At 56.6% G+C, this 22,248-nt stretch overlaps 1 protein-coding gene and 1 long non-coding RNA gene across 4 annotated transcripts; one reads left to right on the plus strand and one right to left on the minus strand.

The window, feature by feature from the left end:
- The first annotated feature begins 4,814 nt into the window (after nucleotides 1-4,814).
- PHLDA3 (pleckstrin homology like domain family A member 3) lies at nucleotides 4,815-7,510 on the plus strand. 3 transcript variants are annotated; one of them, XM_066379767.1, is made up of 3 exons: nucleotides 4,815-5,569; nucleotides 6,612-6,708; nucleotides 6,874-7,510. In XM_066379767.1, exon 1 carries the CDS (start codon nucleotides 5,125-5,127, stop codon nucleotides 5,500-5,502), a length of 378 nt encoding a protein of 125 aa, XP_066235864.1. In that variant the 5' UTR covers nucleotides 4,815-5,124; the 3' UTR covers nucleotides 5,503-5,569; nucleotides 6,612-6,708; nucleotides 6,874-7,510. The 3 variants fall into 3 exon arrangements, with proteins under 3 accessions (XP_066235864.1, XP_066235874.1, XP_066235855.1); XM_066379777.1 differs by having other exon boundaries at nucleotides 6,612-6,681; XM_066379758.1 differs by lacking the exon at nucleotides 6,612-6,708 and having other exon boundaries at nucleotides 4,816-5,569.
- Nucleotides 7,511-17,561: 10,051 nt separating this feature from the next.
- Nucleotides 17,562-22,075, minus strand: LOC136401478 (uncharacterized). The gene is made up of 3 exons (XR_010750525.1): nucleotides 21,934-22,075; nucleotides 21,473-21,561; nucleotides 17,562-18,758 (listed from the first exon to the last, which is right to left on the minus strand). It is a non-coding gene; the product is annotated as an uncharacterized lncRNA (long non-coding RNA).
- Nucleotides 22,076-22,248: the final 173 nt, after the last annotated feature.

The following is a 22,248-nucleotide window of genomic DNA, read 5'->3' on the forward strand; positions in this document are numbered from 1 at the left end:
CTTGAGGTGAGATGCTCTGGCCTCTGGCTTGAGATGAGACGTGTCACTTGCGGACCGAGCTCTTTAGGAGCCCCTGTTGTAAGTCATCTGTCCCTGAGAGTATCGTCCACCCACCGCATGTCCTTCCTATGGATCGTGGCCCTAATCAAAGACCTTAAATGTATAAACTCAGTAGGTCTTCAGTCCCCCGGGAGGTGGGTGCCATTGTTGTGCCCATTTGCAATGGTCTGTCCACATGGATGGGTCAGTGGCATTCCCCCGCCAGCCAGGTAGGACCTGTGGGCTGAGTGGATAACCTTTGCTGAGATTTGGGGGAGTCTATTTGCAGAGCATACACTAGCCTATCCGGACGGGTCAGCAGTGACACGGGGGCTTCACGTTAGGTAGCTATGTCCAGTCCTGGGGGACAAGTTTCTGCAAAATCAAAATCGTGACCTGTGAAAAGGTTCACTCTGGAGTCCTCTTCAGCAGGATGGGGCTCCCTGAGGTCGGGAATGCCAGCTCCCTGTCTGGCCAGTCCCTGCTAAAAAGAGAACTGTGTCCCCAGTGCCCAGCCCAGCACCTGGCTCACTTCTCTCACACCTGTGTCCAGGTTCACACAGCTGTTCCTGACAGGTTGTTGAAGGCCACGAGTTCCCTGGGCACGAGCCCAGTGTTCCCCAGGGACAAGGGTCATGCCAGGGAGGTCCTTGTGCTCCTACTACCTGAGCACCCAGATGCCAGTATGACCTGGGAAAGGGGGGAATCCTGCAGGCCCCGACCTGAGCCCCGAGCCCGCAAGTCCAGCCTCTGCCAGCCCCAAGCTGGGATCAAATGCCATCAAGCCCAGACGCGGCCCCATCAGAGAGGGGGTAGTGGGCGCATTCGAGAAGAAAGGGATCCCTAGTGAATCAGGGAAGTTATTGGGCTGGAAAGCGATTAAAGAGCTGGGCGTGGGAGGGGATTTCCACTGAGGGAGCCAGGCCCAGGGGCAGGCCCAGGCGGGTTGGCCCCAGGGTGCTGCCCACTCGTGGTCTGTTGCAATGCTGCCCATAAAACCCAGGTCCTTAGAGACTTGAAACCTTGATCCGTTTTTCCTTCTGTTTCCTGGTGAGGAGACCCACAGCCCTGGAACAGAGGGTTCCACATCAAAGGGGGGGATGGGTGGGTCGGGGGACGTCTGAGAGGAGGTCAGCTGTGGGGGGGGGCTCCCAAGGAGAGGAAGGCTGGGGACCTGTGGACAGGAGGGTGCATGCCAAAGCCCAGAGCGGGGAGCAAGGCTGTGAGCAGACCTGTGTCTTGTGAGTCAGGCTGGGGTATGTGTGTGAAAAATATCCTTCTTGTCTTACGTAATGGGGAAAACAATGACATAGATGGTCCTCGGCCCCCATGACCAGCCAGGCATTCTGGCAAATCTGATGCAGGCCATACAGCATTGCATTGAGGACAGGGACACTGAGGTCAGCGAGGGGGTGTCGCAGAGCTGGGGTTATACCATGGTGTCCTTGCTTAGAGGTCCTCCCTCTATACCAGGTCCCACACATCAGCCTCGCCTGGTGGGCTTGCTAAAGCCGACGACTGGACCCCGGACTCGGAGTGTCTGCCTCCACAGGGCCCAGTGGGGAGCTTAGAGTGTGCGTGTCTAACAGGTTCCCTGTGACAAGGATGCTGCCGGACTCCGAGGGGCACTGCACTAGATCTCCGTGACCTGACATGCCGTGCTATGGTCTCTGCACCGGTATCACAGAGAAGCTTCTAGAAATGCTGAGTCATAGGTCCCACCCCAGACCCACTGAATGAGAATCTGTGTTTCCAGTCTGAGAAGCACGGGCCCACACCACACATGTCTTCCCCAGGGCAGCCTGGGTGACAGAGGACCGGCAGGAAGATCAGAAAGTAAGGCAGGTCCCATAGGGTGACCACAAAGCAGGACATATCACGAGATGGACAGTCAGCCATGTTACTTTTTGCACCTCTCTGGGTGCCTGCTCTTCCCATTTTTCTTTCTACCCTGTCCTGGGAGGCCTGCAGGGGGGGACCCAGGCTCCTTCCTCCACACCAGGGATGGCTCAGGCCCAGTCGGAGCGTCTCCAACACAGGGTTCCTGGGGCCATTGAGTAATCTAGCCGTTCCAGCTGGACTCAGATGGACTGACGGTGCAGATCAGCTTTCCTCCAGGGTGGGCGGGATGGGGGTAGGGATTGCGCCAGCTCAGGCCGCAACCAGGGGACATTCTGTCCAGCAGTCCTCTGTGGAGTCAACAAGTCAGTAAGAATTGAGTATCTCTGGGGCCCTGTGCTGCCCTAGGCAAGTGCCACTTCCCAGGGGCGGGGTAGGGCTACACCCCGCAAGGAGGGAGCACCATCCCACTGCTCCCTGCTCCCCCTGGCTCTCAAATGTGTCTTGATCTTTCTGACAGCCCAAGGAATCCACTTTGGGCCTAAGCCTCTCCCAGATGGGGCTCCCAGGCCAGACACCAGTTGTGGGGAAAGATTTAGAATGTGTCATCTGCCCTTGTCCCAGGAGGTCATGAAACTGGAGGACAGGACTCCCAGGTTCCAAGGACCAACACAGGCCACCAGGGAGATGTGCTACAGTCACCCGTGTAGACATGATGTGGTGTCACCCACCGAGGCTGGGCACCCTTGGCCACCACATTCCCATCCCAGCTTTGCCATTGACAAAAGCTGTGTAACCTTACTTAGGTGGCTTGACTTCTCTGAGTCATGTTTTTCTTCTCAGTAAATAATATGTATCTGTCATGGGGACCAAGCCCGTGAGAGAGCTCTGTGACCTTCGAGGCCCACATGGTTGGTCATGAATTAACCTGGAGCTGGAGAGACCATCAGGAGTCCCAAGCCCAGTGACGGGAGAGCAGTAACAAATTGAAACTCTGCGTTATGGTGGGGTTGTTTCTGGCTGGGGCGCTCAGGGGACTCCCTTGAAAGGATGGGGTGGGGTGGGGGCCTGGAGAGAGGAGCCCTGGGAGGGGAGGGCATAGCTGGAAGATGGCTGAGACCTTGTGGGTCCCTATGTCAGGGCTTGTGGGCATCTAGAGCTCCCTCTGCTGGCGCCCTCTGGGCCACTGTGTTGGCCCCCTCCTTTCTCTCATGGTGCTGCCCCCTCTCTCTCCCCAAGTAGGCTGGGGAGTTTGCTCTTGTGTGTGTGTGTGTGTGTGTGTGTGTGTGTGTGTGTGTGTGTGTGTGTGTGGAGGGTGCCCCTTTAGCTCCCAGGCTGAAGAACTATGGATGGGGCACTGACAGCTTCCTCCCCTGCCTCCTGGGCTTGGTGCTGCAGGACAGGGCAACCCCCAACCCCTAAACCATGCTGAATCTTCCTTGTGCCCGTTAAACTCAACCTCATTGGATAGAAGGGTGGAAATGCTGGGTGTGTGTACATCGAGGTCTCATTACTGTCCTTATTACATATCATTATTTCCATAACTGGCTGCTATGAACACGTCAATGACAGGCCCTTAAGACATGGGAGGACCTGGCCGAGGGAGCCCTCCAAGAGGGGGCAGAATCGCCATCTTCCGCTTCCATGGGGCCTGCCCTCGCCTCAGGGTCCCCATTGTCCTTGAGAGCAGTGGTTTTCAAATGCTGGTCCCCCTAATCTATCCACCAGAAATTTTATGCCAGTTGGCAAAAGAATTCACTACCCTGATGTTGTCTACAGATTACAGACCCGATGATCTTAGTCAAGCTCACTTATGCTTCAGCAGTTCTCGAAATTAACTCTTCTATTTTCACTGGCCCCCATGTGTGAAAAGGTTGAGAACCACGACACCAGGCAATGAAAGTTGGGGAAGGGAGATCACGTCTGCTGAGACTGGGCCTTCCACAAATGTTATCTAACTTTTTCACTGGAATCCACGAGATAAAAATAAATTAATTCTTCCATTTAACAGATGAGAAAACTGAAGGATAGTGAAGCTACCCACGGTGGGCAGGACAGGGCAGTGAGGGGGAAGAGTTAAGGTCTGAACCCACCTCTGCCAAGCTGCCGTCTTCACATAACACTCTCTAAGCAGCAGAGGGAGCCGCACAGGCCCTGGGCTCCAACCCCCTGAAAAGTTCTTTCTCTTAGGAGGGGAAGCATCAGGCCTGGGGCTGAGTCCCCCGGCTCTCCCAGAGTATGATGGAGAGGACCCTAACATTGACATCTCCGGGTCACCATGGGGTCCCTCCTCCAGCAAGGGGAGGCTGAGTGACTTCTAGGTCCCTGTCCTCAGTTCACATTGGCTTCTCTCTGCTCAGCTCCCCAGCTCTGGTTCCGAGATAGGGGTGGGTCTTCCAGCAGACACCTGTGGGCAGCCTCTCCAGGGCTTTGCCCAGAGAACTTGGCTTTTGCGGGGAGGAACCCAACAGGGCTGGGCTCCCATTCCTACCCCTGACCCAGGATCTTCTTCATGTTTTTGATGGCACAATGCCAAGGGGGAGCTGGCCAAACTAGGGAAGGGGGCAGAGGCTGGGAGGCCAGGCCTCCCGCGGTTCAGGAAGCATCAGGCAGCTATCTGGCGGCCACCATGCAAGTCCCAACGGGTGCCACTTGGGACCGTGGTGCAAGCCTACCCCCATCAGGAGCAGAGACCCCCCCTCCACCCTCCACTGTCACCCCCTGCGGCCAAGGCCTGGAGGAGCGGTGCTTCCAAGAAGCGGCAGACAGAAGGTCAGAGGCTGACGCTGTTGTGTAAGCGGCCCCTTCTCGGTACCAGCGCTCCAGCGCGGCGCCCAGCGCCTCCAGGGCGTGACATGCCCTCCCCCCCCCCCCCCCCCCCGCCCGGCCGGCCGGCCCCGCCCCCGCGGCCCGGCCCCGGCGGGCGCGAGGCGCGGAGGGGAGGGCCGGCGGGACAGGAATGCGCCGCGCAGGAGGCAGCGGCGGGACAAGTAAGGGCAAGTCCCGGGAGCTGCCGCCCAGCGCACAGACGGAGCCCAGGCGAGCCAGCGAGCGAGCACGGTGCGACCGGGCAGCGGGCTCTTGACCGCGAAACGGGGCGCACGGGGCGGAGGCGGTGGGGCCACTGCGGGCTGACGCGGGCGCAGGGTGACCGGGACCGGCTCCAGGAGCGGTGAGCGCAGGGCTGCGGGGCGCGCGGACAGGGCGCACGACGCGCGGCCTGCAGCAGCCCCGGGCCGGGGCCCCATGACGGCGGCGGCGCCGGTGCTGAAGGAGGGCGTGCTGGAGAAGCGCAGCGGCGGCCTCCTGCAGCTGTGGAAGCGCAAGCGCTGCGTACTCACCGAGCGCGGGCTGCAGCTCTTCGAGGCCAAGGGCACGGGCGGCCGGCCCAAGGAGCTCAGCTTCGCGCGCATCAAGGCGGTGGAGTGCGTGGAGAGCACCGGGCGCCACATCTACTTCACGCTGGTGACCGAGGGTGGCGGCGAGATCGACTTCCGCTGCCCTCTCGAAGACCCCGGCTGGAACGCCCAGATCACCCTGGGCCTGGTTAAGTTCAAGAACCAACAGGCCATCCAGACAGTGCGGGCCCGGCAGAGCCTCGGGACTGGGACTCTCGTGTCCTAAACGGCCAGGCGCACCGTTTGCCTTTCCCATTCGGTCTGCGCAGACGCGGTACTTGGGGTCACATCAGGTAAGCCGTTTGGGGACTGAGGACCCTTTCTCTCCTTGCCAACTCTTTTTGCTACAGAGGAAACGGGGGACTCCCGCCAGCATTCCCCTTATGAGCTGGGCCATCCTAAGGCCAACAGAAAGTAGGAGTCTGAGTCTGAACCTCCCGTGATTCAGGAAGCATCAGGCAGCTATCTGGCGGCCACCATGCAAGTCCCAACGAGTGTCACTGTGGCACCATGGTGCAAGCCTACCCCCATCAGGAGCAGAGACCCCCTCCACCCTCCACTGGGAGGCCTACCTCCTTCCCAGAGCTGGACTTCCCCCTAGGACACCAGGGAGGGGACCCTGCATGTGTCTGAGACGAGGATGGGCAGGGGGGCCCTTGCCACGGACTGCTTCTGCCCTGACTCAGGCAGAGGGAGGCTGGCCTGAACATCCCCCCTCCCCCCCAGCTGCTGGGTCTCTGCCCCCGCCCAGGAAAGAGCGCCTGGGCTGTGGCTTTCTGGGAGCTGGGAGAACCCATTGTGAGATGGACCAAAGCTTGCCCCTTCCTGCTAGGGTGAACACTCCTTATGGGAGAGTTTGAGTCTGGAATTGAGGCAGAAGGACGCTCTCCCTCTGTTAGTGGGGTCAGCAGGGGTTGGGGACAGACCAAGGAACCGCCCTTGCCAAGTAGGGCTTCAGCAGAAGGTTGTGGCTAGGCTGTCCACCCTTTGTGGACAGTGGGCTTTGGGTCCTCAGGCTGAGCTGCTGGGAGACCAGGGGAGTTGGAGGTAGGCAGGCAGGGTGGGTGGGTGGGGGCAGGAGGGGGGTCATGATTTGTTAGTTGTGATGTCTTCATCCTCTGTGAGCAGTAGGGCAGGGGGCGGGGGCAGATTTGTGGTCAGGAAGGCCCAGGGGAGGGACCAGGAATAGAACCTGGAAGGCCTGGCTCCCAGCCCCGTGCCCTCTGCCCTAGATGCCTCTCCCTCCACTGGGAACTGGGAGCGGGGCTGGGGAAGGGTTTTAATTTTCCAGCTGATAACCCAAGACCCCTAGCCCCTTCATCTCCCACTCTGCAGCTTCTCCGCCTTAACAAGAGTCCTAGTGAGCTGGAGGCCCTGTGGGACCACACGCCTCTCCGACCCTCTGGTAAATGCCTCCTTACTTGGAGTGAGGGTCGGCTGAGCATTGATCTTCATTGGTTCCCCCAGGTCTGGGTGGGGGGCAGTGGGCTCCCCCATCGGTCAGTGTGATATACAAACATCTTCTGTGTTTGTCCTGATGAGGAAGAAGTCGGGACATTGGTATCAAACACCCACAGTGGGTACTCTTTCTTTCCAGCTTCCTGGCCCCCTTTGGCACGTGGGGGCCTGATTGTGCTCCTCTTGGTGAGACAGAGTCGTGGTCCACATGCAGGAGGCATTGGAGCTGAAGGGTCGGACAGCCTGGGAAGGAGGGCGAAAAGCCACACGAGGCTGAGGATGAAGTTCAGCCCCTGGACACTCTCAACTCTCGGGGCCTTCCAGCCCCAGGCCCGATCAATCGTGGTGGAAATTGGAATCAAAGCCCCTCCCCCGGGGCCCTGCCAGCCATTCGTTCTGCAGACTGCTGCTTGTCCTGGCTGCAGGGTGCTGTGCTTGGAGGAGTTGGAGGAGGAGGACACTGCCCCATAGGATGCTGAGCCTCAGGACACGGGAGGCCAGTCTGGTACCCAGAGGAGGACCACCTCTGGACTCACCTTGGTGGGGGGAACTGATGGGTCTGAGGCCCACACTTGGGGGTCTCCTGCTGCTTAGGTCCCTCTGGGACCCCCACCCCTCCAGGCCCTTTCTTTGCACACTTCTTCCCCCACCTGCTGTCCTTCTGCCCCCACTGTGGTGCTAGGCCTGGAGGTGGTGGAGGTGGGCTGGGGGTCTGGCCATTACCATTTCATGCCTATCCCACAATGAAGACGCCCTGCATAGGGCAGTGACCAGACCGTTTGCTGAGTGAAATTCTTTGCCTGCAAAGACCCGGTGCGGGAGCATCCCTGACCTCCCCACCCTCCCCACTCTTTCCTAGTGCACAGCGTGTTCTGAAATCTCCAGCCTGGGTAGGGGGAGACAGTACTACCCCAGGGGACATGGCCCCAGGGGTCCTAGGAAGGATGGACCACAAGGACCGGATGGAGGGATGTGACATAAGCGAACTTAGCTCCTACAGCTGCCTCTTCTGTAGGAGGGTGGCCTGTCCCTGCTCTCCTGGGCAGTAGCCTAGGTTCTGGGCAGAGTTTGTCCCCTGTGTATAGACTCAGGCTTTACACGTTATACAGTAACCACTCCTTACTGATGGTTTAAAGGGAAAATCTGAGGTACGGAAATCAGTGCCCTGAGTTATGTAGAAATGGTTTACTGGGGAACCCTGAGGCCTTTCCACAGTGCACTCGGGCACCGGCAGCCTTCCTGTCCACCACTTACTGTCATGTCTGTGGGGAGTCTCTGGCAAGAAGGGGGCCGAGTGGCCCTCTTTTGGTCTAAGTCACTTGAACAACCTCTCTGTGCTGTCAGCCTGTTTTGTCCCCACCCCCTTTCTCTGGCAGTCCCGTCAGAACCTCGGTGCTCTGCTCCGGTCCCTCGGAGTCCCCGGGAGCAAACTGGTCCTCTGACACAGGCGCTACATCGCGCAGGTGGAGGAGAGTTAACCAATGCCCGGGAATTTTCAGAGATCTCATTGGGCTGTACATCTGTCCCATGGATAATTTGGCCCCAGCATGCACGTAAGCATCCTCTTCTGTGTTCGTCCCCATCGGTGCAAAGAAAGACATGGGCTCAGCTACAGTGTGGAATCAGTGTGGTGTCTGTGGGGGCTTGGGGGGGCCAGCAGGGTGCTGGCAGTGCTTGCTGACATTGGGTGTGGGGGGACAGAGAGAAGATGGTGTTGGCCATGCTTCCCTTTATTCGTGGACCAGAATGGGACAAGATGAACCTCTTCATCCTCCAGTCCCCCAAATGGAGTCTTTGCTCTTCTACAAACCCAAGGTGACCAATGGTGGGGATTCAGGCACTGAGGGGTTTCCCAGGCCCTCAGGAGGAAGGAGAGTGTGTTTGTGAGTAGGTGGGGTCAGGATGCAAGACCCCATCACTCAGCAAACATACTGAATGCCTTGTGGGCAGGCACTGTGCTGGGCACTGGTGACATGGAGGGGACACCTGCCCTGAGGGGCCACGCTTAGTGGGAACATAAAATGCCAACTGATCCAATAGAGCTGCCTATGAGCAGTCAGGGAGCATGGGGCGCTGCCTCTGCCCAGCGCTGTGCTGGCCTCAGCCGATCTCTGAACGAGACTTCTGGGAGCTTGGTTGCAAAGGGCAGTGGCGGGCACAGCCGGCGTGGGTGTCCCAGGCGCAGACACAGCGAGGGGAGGCAAGCCCTGGTTTCTGCCGCTGCCTGTTTTCTCAGGACACCCAGCCCTGTTGTTTCCAAGTGTGCAGTGGTCCTGGAAAACCCAGTGGCAGTCTCTCTCTTACCAGGAAGGTCCCAGCCCTTGAGTGGGCATACTGCCACTAGAACCCCTAGCCAGCCCCTCACATGCCGGAGGCCCTCAGTGGGCATTCACCTAGGTGGTGGTGGTTGTGATGGGGACAGTCACTTACCGTTTTAAGAGTTTGTAGCTTCCTGAGGCTCTGAGAACTCTCAGCACAGAGACAGGGCTCACCCACCACAAGTTTTGTCTTTTTAAAAAGACATGTGACCTCTCTGGGGAGTGTCTGTCACAAACAGGCACAGCCTGCTTCCTGGGTTCAGGGGTGTCCACTCTGCTCTGGCAACTCCAACTCCAAATTCTATACAAGGAGCACAGGCCTCGGGAATGCTGGCTGCATCACAGACTGGGGTCATGGCCTCTCCGGGGGCACGAACGGGCTGGGCAGTGCCAACAGACACGAGATGGAAATCTTTGCTCAGTAGGGCCTGTGGATGCCGGATGGCCAGGGAGGGACTGTTGCCACAGTCTCTGCCCCTGCCCTGGCAGCCCCATCTCACCCCGCCCTCCCGCCGCGGCGTGAGTCACCCATGGGACAATGAGGCAGGGCAAGACCCAGCCCAGCAGCCGGGAGTGTGACAGGGCTGGGGGTGGGAGGCCGAGAGGAGAGAAGGGGTGGCTTACGCTGGTCAGGTTGAGTGGGGTGGGGAGCTGAGGCTCCGCAGGCGTCCGCGGCTCGAGCAGCAGCAGAGCAGAAGGCAGACCTGCCAGGCACTCGGTGTGGAACCCTGAAACCGACCTTCCCCAGAAGTGGGGGTGTTTAGGCCCCGGGAGCCTGGCAGGAACGTGAGTTTGGCCATGGCCAGGCTGCCCTGGGGCTGCAAGGCGAGCCCTGGCCTGGCCTCCAGAGTCCCTGTCCCCGTCTACACGCCGCTGTCCACCAGAAGGTTCTATCCAGAATGCAATGCATTCTTCTCCTCAAAACCTCCTCGTCTTCCCCATGGTAGTGGGGGGAGTCTGAGCTCCTTGGAAGTGCCACCCTACCATTGGGACGCTTCCTCATGTCTGTTTCCACTGTCTCCACACCCGAGGCCCCATGCAAACTGCCGCAGGGGCCACCAGAGTCCAAACTAGTGAGCTATGGCCCAGGGGCTTTGCCACAGGGAGTTTTCCATGGTTCCCCCCCAACCCCCCGCAGGGAGAAGGGACAGCCAAGGTCCTCCGGGCTCTTCAATCCTACTGGATTCCCCCCACCCCCACCCCCAGCACACAGGGCCATCCTCACGCGTTGTTGAGCACTGAGGCCCTGGGGCACTGGGCAGAAGCCTGTCCCCCCTGCTGAGGGGGGACAGAGACAGAGAGGACAGAGCGGCTGAAAGCTGGGGACAGGGCTGGAGGGGTGGGCAGGAGGATGTTGGGAACATGTGGAGGGTCTTTCGAAGGGAGGATGGGATTCTGACTCTCAGAAATCAGGGGAAAGGCCAGGTGTTCCAGGGGAGGAAGTTACCTGTGCATAGGTGCCAGGGCAGGGGAGGGGGCACAGGAACACAATAGGTTTGACCAGAACCTGGTGGTGGTAGGGGGTACCACTGAGCGTAGAGGCAGTGGACAAGTCTGATGCCCAGAACACTCACATGGAGGCTTCAAGCACATGCTTTCCTAGAATCATTGTGTGAATTACTTGTGAGAATGTCTGGAAAGGAAATAAGAACAGAGATAGTGAACCACAAATGTCTGTGTGCACAGCAGTGTGAACACACGCACACACGCACTCACCCCACCCCCTGCTAGGAAGGGAGGACAAGTTCACACCTTGTCAGAGTTCAGAGCATGGAGGGGGCCCTTGGCTGCTCCCTGTTGCAAGGGAGGTGCTCTTCCCTCCTCCCACCCAGCCGAGGCATTGCAGAGAGGCACCTGGGTTCAGCCAGCAGATCTGAAGACCCAGCAGCACCCACTTGTCCATTAATTATACTTGACCAGGGTGGTCAAGGCTGTAGTGTGCAGCTTTGAGCTCTGTAGGCAAAGGGAGACTTCAGACTGTGCATACCCCCCCTTGCAAAACACAGAGGGCCATTGGACGTTTCTCACAGTCTGGGTGGTCCTTTCCCTGGTCCAGCTCAGAATGGTCCATTTCTCTTACGGAACAGAACAGCTCCTCCCAGCACAGTCTCTGGACTGGCCTGGGAACTTGCTCCCCTGTGACCAGGCCACAGAGGCTGGTCACCATAGGGCTTGTTCTCCCTCTCTCCCTCACTGGAGCTGCTGGTGGTACTGGAAGGTCCAAGTAGCAGGCATGGAGTAGTCTCTGCCAACCGCCCACAGTGAGCAAAATCCCGCCAACGCCACTGAGTGTGGACGCAGGTCCTTCCTCATCAGCTTTCAGATGGGCCCCTGGTTCTGGCTGGGACCTCCTGGCTGCTGCTCATGGGACACCCTGCGGCTGTGGGCATAGCTGGGAGGCCCTGGTTCCCAACCACGGGAACTGTTTGTTCTACAGCACATAGTCCGAGATAATTTGTCACACAGCAGCAGGTAACTGATACAGACCCTCTTCAGGAGCCTTTCTGGGATTCTCCTCGTGCCCCCTGGTCAAGGCCAGGCTCCGTAGGGACACTCTGGGTCACGATTGGGTTCTGCCTTTTCCAGCTTCTGGTGGCTTCAGGTGTTTCTGAACCTGTGACCGCATCCCTCCAATCTCTGCCTCTGTGGTCCCCCACCCCCTGCCCACCACTGCCTCTTCTTTGGTCTGTAATCACCATGTGCCTCCATCTTATAAAGATGCTTGGGGTAACACTCAGCCCACCTGGGTAACACAGGATAATCTCCAACATCGAGGTTTCTAACACAATCACATTTACAAAGTCTTTGCCATCTGAGGTGACATTTGCAGGTTCCAGGATTAGAATGTAGACACTGTGGAAGACCATTATTAAATTCACCCTGCAACCTATGCCCAGAAAGGGAGAAACCGAGGCACAGAGCAGCCCAGTGTCATATTGGAAAAATTAAAGTCTGCACTCCCAGATCAACCTCTCTGTTGTTAACTGTCCCCAAATAAGAGGATGGCCCAGGACAGACAGGGCCAGCTCTGCCTTTGACCATCCTGGGGTCTCGAGGGCAGCCCTGCCAGCTCCTGGACCCCCTGGCCTCTCGTCCCTGGCTCTTCCCAATGGCGCCTGTGTGGGAGGCATTGGCTGCCTGACAAGGGCATCTGGCCGCAGATTGAGGACCCTGCCTTCACTCTCCCTGAGAGCACTTCTCGCCCAGCACAGGCTGGATAGCCCCCCAGTGGGGGAGGCTGCAAATCCACACACCCACGGGAAGCAGCTGGGTCCTGGCTCTGCAGCCTGTGGACTTAACCCTTTCCCGGCTTGCCAACCACTCCCTGGGCCTGAGCTTCTGCTCTCGTGTGTGATGCCGGCAATGGCCCCACCATTGCTCAGGGAGGGTTTTACCATTGCCTACCCTGCCAGAAGCCAGGTAGAGCTGGATGGGGTTGTCCCCTGGCATGGCTGGAGAGGATGGGGGCAGGAAGGTAGTTGTCAGGGCCACATGAGCCACACAAGCCTCCCCTTTGGTCACACTAGCATCCTGAAGGCATCTGTTCAGAACTGATGAGGACTTGCTGGAGATGCCCACACCAGCCCAAGGCGGGCAGCCGGAATGAACTCTGTTTACCTAATTTTCTCCTTACCAGACTGCCCATGTCTAGGGAGCCGGGACCTTGCATATCTTTGGGGGAGAATAAATTGCATATAAATGGCAGGAAAGATGGTACATTTCCAGCTAGCTGTCCAACGTGACTCTCCCTCCCTAACTCTTCTGATGCTGGAGACATTAGGGAAAGTTATGACAGGTCGAAGAGTATAGAAAGGCTTCGCAAAACTCAGGACATAGCCCACCCTGGGCGGTAATTACTATTGGCCTCTCCCACGTGGGGTGCTGGGAGGGGACCTATTCCTCTGGGTGGATGGAAAGGCCTTCAGATGGGCACGCTGAGACAGCCATGAGCTCTCTCTGCCTGGTGGCCTGGAAAAGCAGTTTCATGGGTTTCCTGGTTACTATCTTGTTTGATCTTCCCTGCCGCCTGGGGCAGAGACAGTCCCTTCTGCAGACAGGGTTGGTAATCAGCTCAGCAGCCCACAGCAATTGACTGCCTGGTGTTTCATAGCTGGAGTGAGAACCAGGCCTGCAGGCCCAGGCAGAGCAGCAGGAAGGTGTGGGGTAGGTGCTGTGGAATCGCAGGCCCAGGGCGGGCAGCAGGCCCAGGGCACAGGCTGGGGAGTTTTAGATCGCTGCCCTAGCGACTGAGGGTGGTGGCTGGGCTATCACAGATTTTACTGAACACCATGTGGGCCAGCACACTGCTAGGGGCATTGTATGAATTATAAATAATTCACTTTGTGAGGATAGCAAGGGAACCAGCTTGGGAACTGAGATTTTTCAGAGCAGTCAGGGTAGAGGCTGCACGAGCGGGTGTCTGTGCCACAGCCCTCTAGGAGGTGGTCCATGCTGTGAGCCAGGCCACTGGTCTGGTCCTGGTGGACCCTGCTGGGCTCCTCCCCAAGCCATAGCAGAAAGACAATAATACCAGAGAGACTCCTCCTGGGGACAGGACAGGCCGTGCCAGCCTGCCCAGCAGGACAAGGGGCCCTTGTGCCTCAACTTAGATCCTGCCCCACCCTCCCGGCCTGGGAGTGGTCAGAAGTTCAGATCCTGGGATGGGAGGAAGGCAGGCCCTGGATGGGTCCGGGTCACCTGGAAGTCTTGGGGAGCGTGGGGGGAGCTGGGAGCAAGGTGGGGGTTTCTGGAACCGGGAGGAGGCTGGAGGGGGTGCTGCCCAGGGCTGGTCTCCTCTCAGTGGAAGAGAACAGAGATGCTGAAGTCCTTGGATCCTTTTCATTTGAGCCTCACAACCACAAGGAGGCAGAAGTAGAACGGGTGTTACTTACATTTAATAGGTGAGGAAACAGGTTCAAAAATGTGGGGCCTCACCCAGGCCACTCAGGGAAGAGGAGGGAGATGGGGTTCACACCAGCTCTGGGAGTGGATTAGCGGTTGGGTGTGAAAAAGTTAATTCAAGGCTGAGTAGACTCAGGATCCCAGAGATCATCTGAAGAGTGGGAGTCAGGGTCCCCATTCTAGAGCTGTCCCCCACTCCCATCACCCACCTGTTCCATCCACTTCTGTTGCTGCCCTCCTCATCTCTGGGCAGACTTCTGGGGGCCAAGCCTGCAAGGTTCCAGGGAGGAAGGCACAGGTCCCAGCCCACAGCCTGATTCCCCTCAGTGTCTCCTTGAAATTCCACGCACCCTGGGCGTTTGGCAGGAGCCCTGAGGGCTTCATCTGAACAATTTGTCTTTCATGGTGTATTTGGATCAATCACCCCATTGTTCCTTCCCCTCTTCCTGGACCACGGGGCTTCCTGTGCACAGGGCTGCGCGCACGCGTGTGTGTGTGTGTGGGGTGGGGTGGGGGGGTGGGGGGGGTGGTGGCAGTGGTGTGGGCGCCCCCTGGTGGCCAGTCCGCGCTACCCATCCCGGTGCCCAGCTGAGCTGCGGACCAGCAAGCAGCCTAATGTCACCTTCCAGGGTGATTCTCTGATACCCCGTCCTGTTCCCTTTTCCTGGAAGCTCTATTGTTGCTCTCATAGTCCTAGTTCCCAGGAGTTATTTTTATTTTCTGAATATCTCTTTTCCTTTTTTTCTACAGCTCTCTCTCTATATTTCTTAAGACAAAAACACTTCTCTCTCTCTCCATTAATTAATCTTCGTTGCTTAAAAAAGCGCCTTTGTTCTGTTCTTTTCACGATGGGTTTTCGGGTTGCTTTTAAATCTGTTTGCTTTCATTGTCTTTTAAGTTAAAGTTCTCCTCAAATACCTGGTTCTCCTCAAATACTCTTAGCTTCGTCTCCTCCTGTTTGTCCCCAGTGCAGTCCTTCACACTCTAGCGAGAGCAAACTTCCCACAGCTCCCCACACCCCACGCTGCTCTGTGCCACTGTGCCATAGCCCAGCCTGCTCACCGGGCCTCTGAGGCCCTTTCTCCTGGGTTGTCTGAGGAATTCTTATCCTTCCCCCCAAAAATCCAGCACAGGGGTTATCCCCCACCCTTCATTGAAGGTGGTTTTGAGTCCCTTCTGAGCAAATTCATCACACCTTTCTGGCACCAAAATGCACATGATGTTGCATGCATCACAAGTGTTTGAGGAGTACATTCATGTAGACCAGGGGTAGTTAACCTTTTTATACCTACCACCCACTTTTGTATCTGTTAGTAGTAAAATTTTCTAACCACCCACCGGTTCCACAGTAATGGTGATTTAGAAAGTGGGGAAGTAACTTTACTTTATAAAATTTATAAAGCAGAGTTATAGCAAGTTAAAGCATGTAATAATAATTACTTATCAAGTACTTTATGTCAGATTTTTGCTAAGTTTGGCAGAATAAATCTTTATAAAACAACTCACTATAGTTAAATCTATCTTTTTATTTATACTTTGGTTGCTCCGCTACCGCCCACCATGAAAGCTGGAACGCCCACTAGTAGGTTGACTACCACTGATGTAGACAAACGAGTGGGAGGCGAAGGCCATCTTCTGTCTAGAGTTTGGTCTGAATCATGAAGACTCCACAATTATCAAGGGTGACAGGAGGGGGGAAGGTAATGGAGCATTTCACCCCAGGCTGAACCTCTCCATAACCCTGTGACGGGATTGCACATGAGGGTGGAGTGAGTGTGAGTATTTTTTGTCACTGGCTGTGAAATAACGTGTCTTCGTAGTCTAGTCTTCACGGGCAGTCGGGGAACCTCAGCATCTTTCAACAGTGGAAACAGTAGGAACGCTCTTCTGTAGTTAAGACCTTCATTTTTTTTTTTTTTTTTGCGTGGGGATCCAGGAGGCAGTCCACTTACTCCCAGCACCCACCACCCTCCAGTGTGGTTCTTTTTCCTCAGTGTTCTCCTGCACACCCAGAGGGGCAGGCCTACAGTGCCCCCTCCCTGCCAGAAGGACTCATAAGTCCATGGAGATAGCTGTGCACACGGCTTCTCCTGGAACCTGCCCATGCAAGCCCCTGAGTGCATCTCCAAGGGTCTCTGAGCCACTGGACCGGGTGCATGTGAAAGCTTGTGACACCAAATGATGTGTTGGATTTCACAAATTTTCAAAGGAACTTCTAACCGCCTCCCCACCCCTCCACCTTATAAAAAAGGAACCACTTAACCCTTTAGATCCGCAAGGGAATGTCTAGCCCACAGTTTAAGAAAGAAACACCTTCAGAGCGGCTACATCAGGGTTATAGTAACGGCATTTCAAAACACTTGCAACAGATAGGATATGTTTGTTGCTCTCCAAGCTATGGCCCTGGAGCTAACCCAGATTTGGCCCTGGAACTAACCCAGATCACCCTGTGTGGACAAGGACCGGAAACACTTGTGACTGTCTGTCATCTGGGTGGAGGCAGTGGGGAAGGGATGGTGAAAAGGGACGTCCTCAGACTGGCAGCCACGCCCAGTACACACACACACACACACACACACACACACACACACACGGTCTCAGTTCGGGAGTGATGGGTTACAAGGAAGTCACATTCACATGCTCTCTCTCACACGTGCACACACACACACACACACACAAGCACACACGTGCACACACACTCCCTCTGATGGCAAGGAGCAGAACTTCCTCTCTGGCTTCTGGGAACAGACCCGTCAAGCCAGAGGTTCCCACTGGAAGATGCACACGCATGAGGTCTTCTGGGGTTGAAGCAAAGACCATAGTGGCGGAAACTGTTTCATCCCATTCCTTGTGCAGATCTCCCCGAGTCACCATCTCAGGGACATCATATTAAAACCAGGAGACCACATAGCCCCCAGAGCTTGCCGCAATGGCCAGACCTGCACTCGATGACTTAAGCGATGAAGGATTTTCCAGTTCATTTCTGGTATTGAACAGACTTCATTGTTTCTGGGTCATTTTTATTTTATAAATAAAATAAGTGAGTCAGGATAATAACAATCACAATCCACTTCAAACACAGAATAGACCATGAAGGATGTGGGTCATAGCTAACAATATTCACCATATTCAGTGCTAAACTAGAATTAAAAAAAAAAGTAATTCACTTAATAATTATAATCAGAAGCCTATCACACATTGACCTAAATAAAATCGTTTTGTATGTGTGATGTTGTAAATAGCATACACATGGATTGATATAAGGAAAATAATTCTTATGAATAAAAACTTTTTTTTTTTTGTATTTTTCTGAAGCTGGAAATGGGGAGAGACAGTCAGACAGACTCCCGCATGCGCCTGACCGGGATCCACCTGGCACGCCCACCAGGGGGCGATGCTCTGCCCCTCCGGGGCGTCGCTCTGCCACGACCAGAGCCACTCTAGCGCCTGGGGCAGAGGCCAAGGAGCCATCCCCAGCGCCCGGGCCATCTTTGCTCCAATGGAGCCTTGGCTGCGGGAGGGGAAGAGAGAGACAGAGAGGAAGGAGGGGGTGGGGGTGGAGAAGCAAATGGGTGCTTCTCCTATGTGCCCTGGCCGGGAATCGAACCCGGGTCCCCCGCACGCCAGGCCGACGCTCTACCGCTGAGCCAACTGGCCAGGGCCACGAATAAAAACTTTAATGATGAAAATTACAAACTAGATGAAGCTAGTAAGAAGAGTGGTTCTGCGTCACATTGTAACAAACCCCTTTCCTGCCTGGCTGACTTAGGAAAAGACAGGAGGCTTCTCTTCTCTCTTATGCGGCCAAAGCAGCGGTGAGATGTTTCCGCTGAGGGGCGTTGAAAATACCCAGCCTTACATGGACATGCACATCTGCTGGCAGAGAGAGGCGTGCTTTAATGGATTTTTCCGAGAATTGTGGGTCTTCTTCTTGGGTTACTCTTTTCAAAACTCAACAGGGCAGGAGGGCGGTTCTTGAAGGCCAGCTACAAGCATGCAACCTGAAACCCTGGGCAGGGGGCTTCACCTGCAGGGGTCCCTCTGGCACTTGCAGTGGACCGTTAACTCTTGCGTGGTTTTCTCACTCGGGGCATTGCTCATTGGGGGAAATGTCAGTGCCCCAAGTTATGCAGATCTCTGAATGCAAACACGTTTCCCACGCTCTGCAGCGGTTTGTAAACATCGCGGTCCTTACTGTCACCGTCTGTCTTCCTGGAGAACCTGCCTGTTTGGGAAGCTGCCAAGTTTACGATGGCAGGTGAACATTCTCTGAGATTTCCATTTTCCCGTAAACACTGGGACTTTGTGGTGGTCCACCAATATGCTCGGCGGTTTTTCTTGAGACAAAGGTCCACTGTGTTCATTTTTTGTTTGTTTGTTTGAGAAAATATCTACCAATGTTCAAGTCCGAATACCTATAGCTTCCCAGCCATTCTTTCAAATAAAAACAACACAGCGTGAACAGGCAGCCAAGAGAGTTGAGTTTCCTCACATGTGTGCAACCGACATGCTCAGTGAGGACCAACCAACTGTATTTACTAGAACACACCAACTACCTTTTTCTTTGTCGGGGACACCTTTCCGTAAAACTGGCTTTCCCCCAGTGAGTGCATGGTGGGAGCACCCAGTGACCACTGGATGCCACCCCCTTCCCTGCTCTGGCTGGAGAAATGATTCATTCCACTGCTCCTCTGAGCCTCCTGTTGGCTCTACCGCCTCTGGTCCAGCAGTTCCTTCTGGATGTTGTCCTGTGCCTACAGCATCATGTCCCGGCTGGACATGGTGGACTCTCCCACAGGTGATTCTTGTGACAAGGAGAGAAGATGTCAGTGTGTGGTGTGACCCCACGTTTGGCTGGGTGTCTGTGCTGGGGTGGGCTGGAGTGGGGGGCACCCACAAAGAGAGGCTTCCTCTTTCCTGCAGAGGGTGGCGTGAGGCAGCATCCCCCACCCTCCACCCCAGTGTGGAAAGGGGTGGGGACCCACGGAAGCCCTGCTTTCAGATAGAGGTTCGTTTGGAGTTTTGGAGAGGTTAGATCATCCCAGCTTTGGTCTTGATGGAATGTCATTAGTACCTCTGATGGAGAGTGTCTCTCCCTGGCTCATTCCTCCCCAAACCTCCTTCAAATAGCCCTGGAGTGGGGACAGGTGTGTGTGCTATGCTCAGAGAGCAGGCGGCTGAGGTCCGGGGTTTGGAGAGGACTGGAGGGGGAGAAGGAAGCAGGCAGGGAGGCTGGGCATTCACCAGGCAGCGAGGCAGAGCCCTTTGTGTGCGTTGGCACCTGCGTACCCTGACATTCCTGGCCCCAGCCTGGACACGAGTAGAGGGGGTGGTCACAGTTCAGGGTGACCTGAGGGACTAAGTTTAACACTAACACAGGCCCAGCTGCCCAGCTGTTGTTGCTATGTATGTCTGAGCACATTGTTGGAGGGAACAGCAGTTCATCAGCAATGTCAAGGTCAGTTCTTAGCTGTGGCTGCTTTTCCCTGGGGCAAGAGGATGGCTGGTGCCTGGATACTCTGGGCAATAAGAACTTGAGCAAGACAGACCCCAGCCAGCCTTGTCCCTGTGCCCTTTGCCACATGCTCTCCGACCTCATTTTAGGGCCCAGAGAACAAGCAGGGATCCCTCTAAGTCTGGGGTGAACAGAGGAGGAGCAGACATGAGGTTCACGGTGGGACCCACAGGTGGGGGCTTGCAGATGCCCGCCCACCTTGTGGAAGGGGCAGCTGTGCATATGACTCCTCTTGGGGTCAGCGGGGGCCCCAGACACAGATTTGACCTCACGGATGGCTGAGGTCCTGTCCCCACTGACTCACCCTTTCCACTTAGCCTCAGGACTAAGTTCATCCCTCTGATAAAGAAGGAAATAATTTCTGGCCCTCGTTGTCCACAGCATTGGAAGAAGGAATTGAGTGCAAGCAGGGAGAGGGGACTGGGAACGTGAGGGGCTGTGTCCTGAGGGCTGAGGTGAAGGCAAGGCCTGGATCAGTGCTTGGGACACAGGGGCCCTCTCCAGGTTCAGCTGAGCAGATAATTGAATGAGTAGATGGCAGAGGGTTGGGGTTCCCCAGGGTCCTCTGAGTCTGGAGCCCAAGGAGGGAAGGACCAATGCCAGGAGGTGTGCTGGGGTGTTAGTCCCCAACTCAGGACCCTGCTGAGGGTTGTCATGGGTTCACCCAAAGAGTGCATCTGCGTGTGTGTGTGTCTTTTTCTGATGGGTTTATCTGTCCTGGTTCTCAGAGTGGGGTCCCCAGACCAGTGGCATCCTGCCCCTCCTCGCCAGAACTTGTTAGAAATGTGAATTCTGAGCCCCACCCCAGACCTGCTGAACCAGACACTCAGGGTGGGGCTCAAAATCTGTGTTTTACTCAGCCCTGCGGGGGGGGGGGGTGTCTGACACATCCAGAAGGTTGGAAACCACGGGGCTAGCAGAGGCCTGCCCTGTGCCACACCGTGCTGAGTACCCAGGGCCAGACAGAGAGCAGGAGCCCCGCACCACCTCCCAGGCCGTTTCTGGGGTGGGGGGACACAGAGTGGCTAGAACCAGCGAGCTAGTGGTACAGACAGGAAGTCCTGAGGCAGGAAGACAGGTAGAGTCTGGGAAGGTCTCCAGGAAAAGGTGGCTTCCAGCAGCGGGAAGGGAGGGCAGCATGGAGGCGGCGGGTAGAAGGGCGGGAGGAGCATTCTGCCTTGGAAACTTGCACGTTCCACGGTGCAGGAGCAGAGCCCCACGATAATGGCTGGGCTGGGAGGGAGCACTAGGCATGAGGGGCGGGGGCAGGGGAGGAGAATCACAAGCTGGGAGCTGGCAGATGATTGGGGGGGGCAGGAGATCGGTATCAGGAAGGGGGAGCTGGGCTCCCAGCCCCTGCCTCACTGGGGCTCACGTGCTGTGCCACTTGTTTCCAGGGTGGGGCGCCCCAGGTTGCTAGCTCCCGCTCCACCTCAGTGCCCCCCACCCCAGCCCTACAGAGTCAGCCCCAGACCCCACCTGCTTATTATGGGATTTCCGCAGAAGCAGCCTGGTTTGCAAAGACCTGCCAAGACCTGGCTCCTGGCTTTTAGGTGTGAAGGCTCAGCAGGCTGCTCCGTGGGGACTTGCTGCTGGTCAGGGGAGGGTCCCCTCCTCCATCACAGCACTGGACTGACAGGAGGACTCCCGTGGGCAGGGCAGGGCTAAAGGGAAGGCAGCTCCAGGCAGAAGCGAGGCAACAGGTTTGGGCAGTGTGGTGGGTGTGGGAGGGTGCCGAGCTGTCTTTGAAGGAGAAAGGCCAGCCCCAGTCCCCCCCACACACACCCCCTCACCCAGAGCCTGTTGGGACCAGGCCCTTACTCCCGCCCCTCCCTCAAAACTCGGCCTGCCAGCTGCCACTCACCTACCCCGGGCCCCGCCCACACCTCCTCCTCATGGTACTTCAGCCCTGAACACAGTTATACCATCCGTTTACACAGCCAAAGCACATACGTATGTTCACTGAGCTGTACAGAGAATCGGTAATTTAGAGCATTACTCACCCGTTTTCACGTTGCAATAAGCTAGATGAAGCCTTGGAGGCCCGCGGCCGGTCTGGTCCAGGTTCCTGGGGGGAAGCCACCACGCTGGCCTGCAAAGAGGAACATGGACTGTCATAATGGGGCAACTGATGGGTCAGGCTCTGCCCACCCTCGGCTGCAGGGCCTTGGGGGATGTTGCTTAATCATGCTGAGCCCTGTTTCCTCTTCCGTAGAATGGGGTTAACCATAGGGCCTGCCTCAGTGGGACTATTTGAGAGATCACATTTGCTAGGGGTTTGCGGCAAGCAGATGCACCCAAGGTCCCCACACAGCACCCCATCCCTGTCACAGCGGTCCCCTCCGGCCCCAACAGCTACCCTGTTCACAGGGGTGGGGAGGAGCCAGAGAGGCTCTGAAGGGTTAAGTTGAGAAGGTTCCCAGAGCCAGTGTTCCTGGTGAGTGTCAGGGCTGGTGTGACTCACCCTGTGGTGTGTCTCCAATGCCAGAGACCTCCATGGTGGGGCCCTTTTGTGGCCAAGAATTGAGGGGTGACATTTTGGGTCTTTGTTCCTTCCACTCTGGCGCCTGAGCCCCAGGTCTGGCCTCGGCTCAGCACTCAGCCATGGGAAGCCTGGCCACGGAGCAACATGGGGGTGGGATCAGTTCAGAGGGGGGCGGTAGAGGAGGCTGAGGGGGACGGTGGCTGGCTGTTACTGAGGCCATGGCCCCAGCGGCAGGGGCCAGCCTGTGGTGGGAGGGGAGCTGCTGGGCCTGGTCACCCGCTTATTTGGGCTCCT

Source organism: Saccopteryx leptura, chromosome 1, assembly GCF_036850995.1.
Source record: "Saccopteryx leptura isolate mSacLep1 chromosome 1, mSacLep1_pri_phased_curated, whole genome shotgun sequence".
Lineage (NCBI taxonomy): Eukaryota > Metazoa > Chordata > Mammalia > Chiroptera > Emballonuridae > Saccopteryx > Saccopteryx leptura.